This window comes from Coenobita brevimanus, chromosome 67 (genome assembly GCF_032717465.1).
Source record: "Coenobita brevimanus isolate Jiangsu-jjx chromosome 67, ASM3271746v2, whole genome shotgun sequence".
NCBI lineage: Eukaryota > Metazoa > Arthropoda > Malacostraca > Decapoda > Coenobitidae > Coenobita > Coenobita brevimanus.
Window position 1 is genome coordinate 16,714,456 of NC_137020.1, and position 6,892 is coordinate 16,721,347.

General features: G+C 43.3%; 1 protein-coding gene across 1 annotated transcript; it reads left to right on the forward strand.

Annotated features, from left to right (window-relative positions):
* Window positions 1–366: 366 nt before the first annotated feature.
* LOC145405567 (uncharacterized) lies at window positions 367–1,191 on the forward strand. The gene has a single exon (XM_080276899.1). The coding sequence runs from the start codon at window positions 367–369 to the stop codon at window positions 1,189–1,191; it is 825 nt and encodes a 274-aa protein (XP_080133025.1).
* The last annotated feature ends 5,701 nt before the right edge of the window (window positions 1,192–6,892 follow it).

Genomic DNA, 6,892 nt, shown 5'->3' on the forward strand with positions numbered 1-6,892 from the left:
TTTTCGAGGCCATTTTGGTCAAATTTTACACGTTACTCTCATCCGATTTTCGAGTTTTCGTTAACATTTTCTAGTAGAATTGGTCATTCTAAGAATCTTTCCTTCTATGACATTTCTCTCGCAAATTGATAATAAACGAGTTACACGTGATTGACTTCCACCAATCACAATCACAGACGAGCGCGCGCTCTGTCTGCTCACCCACTCACATTTGAAAGTTTGTCCTGGAAGACCAAACTTTACACGTACTCCTCATGCGATTTTCGACTTTTCTTTAACATTTTCAATTATTTTTGGTTAGTGTTACGATCTTTTCTTGTATCGTTGTGTCCCCTTTCCCACTCACATTTGAAAGTTAGTCCCGCCATGTCTTCCCTGTGTGCCGGTTGTGCTTTCAAGCCTTGGTTCTTCTTCAGGGATTTTCTGGAGCAAGAAGAGGCTAGCAACGATCTTCTCCGTCGACACGCCGTACTACCATCGAGCGTTGACTGTCCTCACTGCAAAGTTCCTTGCCACTATCGTCCAGACAGGAGAAATTGGGTGTGCCGTCAGTCTGTGAAGATTTCGAAGACGAAGTGCAGGAAGCAGTGCAACTTTACCGTTGCAGACTGCAAGGGAACTTTCCTTGACCATACCAACCTGAAGTCCTGGGAGATTCTGTGCTTCATCAATCACTGGCTGACGAAGGAGTGGAATCACGCTGCTGTGGTGAGGAACCTTGGGTGGTCGTCTCGGACATCGGTGGACTGGCGGAGCTTTTGCAGTGAGGTCACGGAGCATTGGTTTGACCAGCAGAAGCTGATCGGGGGCCAGGGCATCGAGTTCGAGATCGATGAGAGCCTCTTCGTTACCTCCAAGTACAACTGGGGAAGGAGCCTGAACCAAGTGTGGATTTTGGGGGGCATCGAGCCTGAATGCAAGAGGTCGTTTCTGGTGCCGCTGGTCGAGGAGGGACAGGACAGGAGTGCTAATAATTTACTTCCCCTTATAAAGAAGTTCATCCGTCCCGGCAGCCATATCTATAGTGACGGGTGGGCTGCTTATGCAAGGCTGAGTGAGGAGGGCTACACTCACTCCATTATAAACCACAAAGGAGAATTTTGTGGATCCAAAAGACAGCAGGATCCACACACAGAACATCGAACGCTTGTGGCTAGACATCAAACAGTGGACTTGGAGGCCTGGCATTAAGGGGGAGTATTTCAAGCAGTATCTGGTGCGGTATCTCATCGTCCACAACTTCGAGGCTGACGACACTCTCATCCATCACTTTCTGCTTTCTGTGGCTCACCTCTACCCCCATCAATCCAACAGGAGAAGACCTGAGGGACACGACGAAGACGATGAATCTGATTAACGTACGCTTTTAGGTTACGTTTGGGTAAGTGGATAGGTGGTATTATTTCGTACTTACACCCAAATCACTGCCTAAAAGTGGCTAACTCACCTTATACTTTACACAATTATAAGCCTTTTTTCTTCTATGACACTCCCGTCTTAAATCAACCGTTGATGAGTTATGCAATTTACATTGTTATTATTTTCTACGGGAGAGATTTTCCCTGCCGTGGTCGGACAGTTGTGTGTGTTCGTTGGTGCGTGTCATGTGTGTGGGTGGATAAAGCGCATGCATAGCACATGAATCAGCCAATCACAAAGTAGAGTTTCAAACCCCGCGCTAGGGCCCGCAAGATTTGAAAGTCAGTTCGTCTCCAACCATGGACTGAGAAACCTGCAAAATTTATTACTTCACTGCTATTTCACAGTTCTACCAGCAAGAAGATAAAGCTGTTCCCTTTGTGCGATCGCATGGTATTTTACCATCAACAGGAACAAAATACCCAAATCTAGGCAAAAGTCTCATTTTACGTGGGGATCAGAAAGTGTTGCACTGTTGCCCGTCACCAGTTGCCGTTACAACTACAGACGACTCTTCAGATGCAGACGAGGAACTGTAAACTGCTAGGTAAAGGCATTATCTTATTTACATCCGGTTAGGTTAGGTTTGATGAGGTTTGGTTAATGTCATGGGGGGTCTGGGGGGCAAAGCCCCCCAGTTAGGAAGCACGACCAGGGCTGGGGGTCTGGGGGGCGAAGCCCCCCAGTTAGGAAACACAAAATCCCTAAGAAGCTTAAAATTATTTTCTTCCAAAGGATTTTTGTGTTTTTCATTTGATTTTGATAACAATTACAGTAGGAAATCACTCGCTTTTGCGTTTTTCCCCCACCCAAAACCCCGGTTTCCCACAGGTTCCCCAGTATTCCAGGGGGGAGGGGGAAGAACCGCAAAAAATTACATTTCAAGTGATAACAAACATCCAACCTGAGTGTTTTCTGTTGTTTTTGGTGTGATTTTTGTTGAATTGGACCGGTCCTTTCCACTGGAAGTCACTAGTGGCGTTCAACAAAAACTAGCGACTTGCGATAGAAACGAAGGTCAAAATCGATCGAATCACACCAAAAACAACAGGAAACACTCAGGTTGGATGAAAAAATCGGATGAGGGCAAAGTGTAAAAATTGACCGCCATTTTCACCACCACTGTTGTTCAGTTCATGGTGGATGAAGTAAATTATCACCAATCGATCTCTGTACGCTGGCTCCACATATCAGTGAGTGAGGGCCCCAAGATGAAGGAATGAAAGGTTGTGGAGGTGGTGGCGGTGTACATGTGGCTTGCACTTGCAATGATTATGGCGCACGTGAAAAAGCACGTGCTACATGATTATTGGCCCATAGATGAAATCATTCACACACCTGTCTTTGGAAAGTATATGAGGCATAATCGATACTTTGCAATATTGCATTTCCTGCATTTCAGCAACATTTATGGTCCAGCACTGAAAGACAGGCTGTGGAAAATAAGGAACATTCTTACATTCCTCAAGGACATATTGCTGAGGCTTTTCCGGCTGTTTCAGATGGTAATAGACGAGTTGCTTGTTCTGTTATGGGGTCGTCTGGCATTTATTCAATATGTTCCCTCAAAACATCACTGTTTTGGACTGAAATTTTTTGTCCTCTGTGAATGCTGTACTGGATATGTGCTGATGTGCTGGAGATGACTGTCTATTCCACTACAGATGTGGATATTACTTCTGACAATCCACATGGCTTTTCTATTTCGGCCATAAAAGTGCTGATGGACCTATACTTTCATAAGAACTACATCCTATACACAGACAATTTTTACACTTCCCTGGCATTGACGAAGTATCTCCTTCAACTTAGAACTGGGACCTGTGGAACTATCTGCATCGATCGGCAGAATTTTCCATCCTTCCCCGAGAAGAACAAGAGAGGTGCCTTACTAACCCAGAAGTGTGGTCAGATATTCGCAATCCAATGGCATGACAAGCAGGTCAACATGTTGACCACATTTCAAAGAGGGCAAGACGGACCACAAGACCAGGGAACTCGTGTTCAAGCCACATGCTATCAGTGATTATAACATCAACATGCGGCTCGTGGACAAATCAGACATGCAGATAGGTGAGATTGTCTCCAAAAATCCTGCTGCTGGTACAAGAAGGCATTCTCACACCTTTGTAATGAAATTCTGAACATTTTCATTCTCCACAAGGAGGTGGTGGGGAAAGCTATGTCTCTACGCGAGCATGAGAAAGAACTGGCATGGTAACTCCTTGAACAGCATGCAACTGTTCAGACTGCAGGTGGAAGGAGGGCAAGGTATCATATTGTGACAGCTGACAGCTTGGCGAGTTCCAGTTACCTATTATGTCCCTGTCTAGTGCACCTATGCAGAACTGCTGGCTGCTTGGCGTGCAGGAGATACCACGTCTGTGCGAAAACAAAACGTTGAGACCAAACACGTAAGGAATCTTACCATCAGTGTAATGAGTACAGGGTCACACTCTGCCCTGAGTGGTTCTTTGACTATCGCCAGTACCAAAACTACTGAGCACAGGTGTGTGGGCGATTGTAAATAAGGGGGAATTTTGTGCAAGTGTTATGTTAATTATTTATATATAAGTTACAAGATAAGTGCAATGCTGATGAGTTACGTTGAACATGTGAATAATTATTGTTATCCTAGCACCTAAGGAAAGAGAACCCCAAATTGCACTTGAAGAAAATCTCTTTCTCGGGTAATACTTTTGCATATTTTGTGGCTTTTGGTGGCATTATGAAAAGTATGTGATATGCCCTGTAAATGTCATATCAAGTGGATGTAGAATATGTGCTATAGAAAATAAGTTGAAAGGTAAACACGAGTCCTAAGCCAAAAGAAAGTGCCTAAGAAAATAAAGTGCAGTATAAATGTCTACCTCATGATGTATTGTAATTTTAAGTATTTAATTTTCATAACACTAGTGTGTGCTACGTGCAGAAGAAATAGTAATGGAAAAAGAAAGTGCGAAGTGCAAAGTTGGTTGAAAAGAATGGGGAAATAAGTATTTTTTCCAGCATCTTTTTATTACATCTGTGAGAGCTTCCACCAACCAACATGGCAAAGTAGCAGTCTGTTACAGCCGGGAAAACATAGACAAGCCAACGTACAGGGTAATGACTCAAAACCATAGCTATGGGTAGAGAAATGTTGAAGATTGTGTATGAATGCGAAAACAGTGTTGGGCAGCATTGCAAACACTCGTCAGTGCTCACCTGGGCAGTACTACCAAAGGCTGGCCAGGCTGCACGGAACAGGGCTCAAGCCATGGCTAGGCGCGTTGCCTTGGACACTGTCCCGTTATCCATGGAAAGTTACTCATCTTCAACAGCTCCATACTCATCAACGGGACTACCTACAAGCCTGGGGATGGTTGCATTCGCAAGATGAAGAGTTGATGAGTAACATGGTCATTAATTCAGTTCCCCAACTATTATAGTTTCTGAGATATTAAGGTTAGAATTAAGGATACTTTTTGCTCTTTCTTTTCCGTACTGAGGTAACACGTGGGCTGATTTTAGCCTGGCGTCGAGGGGTTAAGCTACCTGTACATATTCACCAAGAAGATTCAAACTTTTTTGAAAATATTTTTAGCTGATGTGGAACATTTTTAAAGGCTAAGCTCTATGAAAAAAAGAAATGAATATTCCATCTTTTAAGCTCCACCCAAATATATATATATAAAGAGAGAGAGAGAGAGAGAGAGAGACAGACAGACAGACAGACAGACAGAGACAGAGACAAAGACAGATAGATAGATGGATTGATTGATTGATTTACTGGCTCTATCAGAGGAGTATATGTGAGGCTACAGAACATGGTGAAATTTTTTGGCTTATTTGATGGAGCCAGAATTTTGAGGGCTTGCATGATGAGTGAATGGAAGTATGGCCCATTGAACCGGGGCAGACTTTGGCTGTCTGGACATTCCTTCTCCTAACCCTGCTCTAGGGTGGCAAAGGAGGTCTGGATGATGATGATGATGATGATGACGATGATGATGATATATATATATATATATATATATATATATATATATATATATATATACTGTATATGTATATATATATATACTGTATATGTATGGAGCCTCTGCGGTACTGTGGTAGAGTGTGCATTCTGTACACGGGTGAACCAGGGTTCGTGCCCCGCCAGGGTAATAAACTTTGGGAGTGTTCACCCGGCCACGTACTGCAATAGCAGCCACAAGGGGAGCTGTGGTTCAGCCTGTGACGCTTAGTATTCAAAAGTATGCTTGCACCCAGTCGGCTTGCGTGGGCCGATTACACTTGGTTCACAGACTACACACACATCCAAAGCCACTCCAACACTACAATTACACTTAAAAGCACTTCTCACCTTACGTACAATTTCTACCAGACAGCCTAAGCCATTTGGTAGAGATACATTGGCTGTATTATCCCGACTTCGGTCGGGATAGGCCGGTTCTGCATTGGATACTCAAATGGCTGATGATGATGATGATGATATATATATATATATATATATATATATATATATATATAAATATATATATATATATATATATATATATATATATACACACACACACACACACATGCAGGCAAGACAACCTGAAAATAATATTCAAGTGGTTTGTAGGCCAATTATTAAAACTAACACTTTTCTACTTACGTTAGAAACTTCTCAGGAAATAATGGGACAGTAGATGTAAAGATTATTCCACAGACTGCGTTCCATGAGGCGATATGCAGAGGTTGCTTATTCTTGGCTCTGTATGGAAGCTCTATAAATACTTCGCACCTGAAATGAAACATAATTATAGATTGACCTGCATAAGCATAACAAGAGATCTATTTCTGTTGCCATTTGTCAAGCTTACAAAACGGATACCTGCAAGTACTAGTGGAACAGTTACACGGCCTGGTTTAATATGGATTTATACTGGTAACAGAAAACTGTGTATATACATGTGTTCTACCTGAGTACTGGGTTGTCCCGGAAGAGAAGAAGCATGGAGTTGGTCATGGCGAGGGTGTTGCGGAGGTGGTTGAGGCGGTGGAGTGCGAGGTGGGTGAGGATGAGGAGCCTCGTTGACCACACCAGGAGGCAGACCTTGAGGAACCATTGGGTGAAGACAGCGAGAAAGGCTGGGTCGTCACTCACCACCACCATTGTCATGGGCAGTGATACCTTCTGCAGCTGCACATGGCATTAGTGTACAATTATGTTTATGCTGCATTTTTGTTTTTCATGTGTTCCTATTGCTGCCTTGCTGATCTCACCCTTTCCCATTGTAATTTTTGAAGACTTTGACAAGCTAAGAAAAACTTTCAATATCTTCTAGTGCCGTCTTCTTAGTCTATAGATATCACAAACAAAAATGACTCCTGAAAGACTGGTGACATACTTCACGGTTTGGGCTGAGAGATGCAACCACAGGAAAAGTTCACATGAGGATGGCGCTGCCTTTGGATATTAAAAAGGATGCCAGGAGCG

Coding starts and splice junctions, on each gene's coding strand:
- LOC145405567 (XM_080276899.1), top strand. CDS start 367: ATGTCTTCCCTGTGTGCCGGTTGTGCTTTCAAGCCTTGGTTCTTCTTC.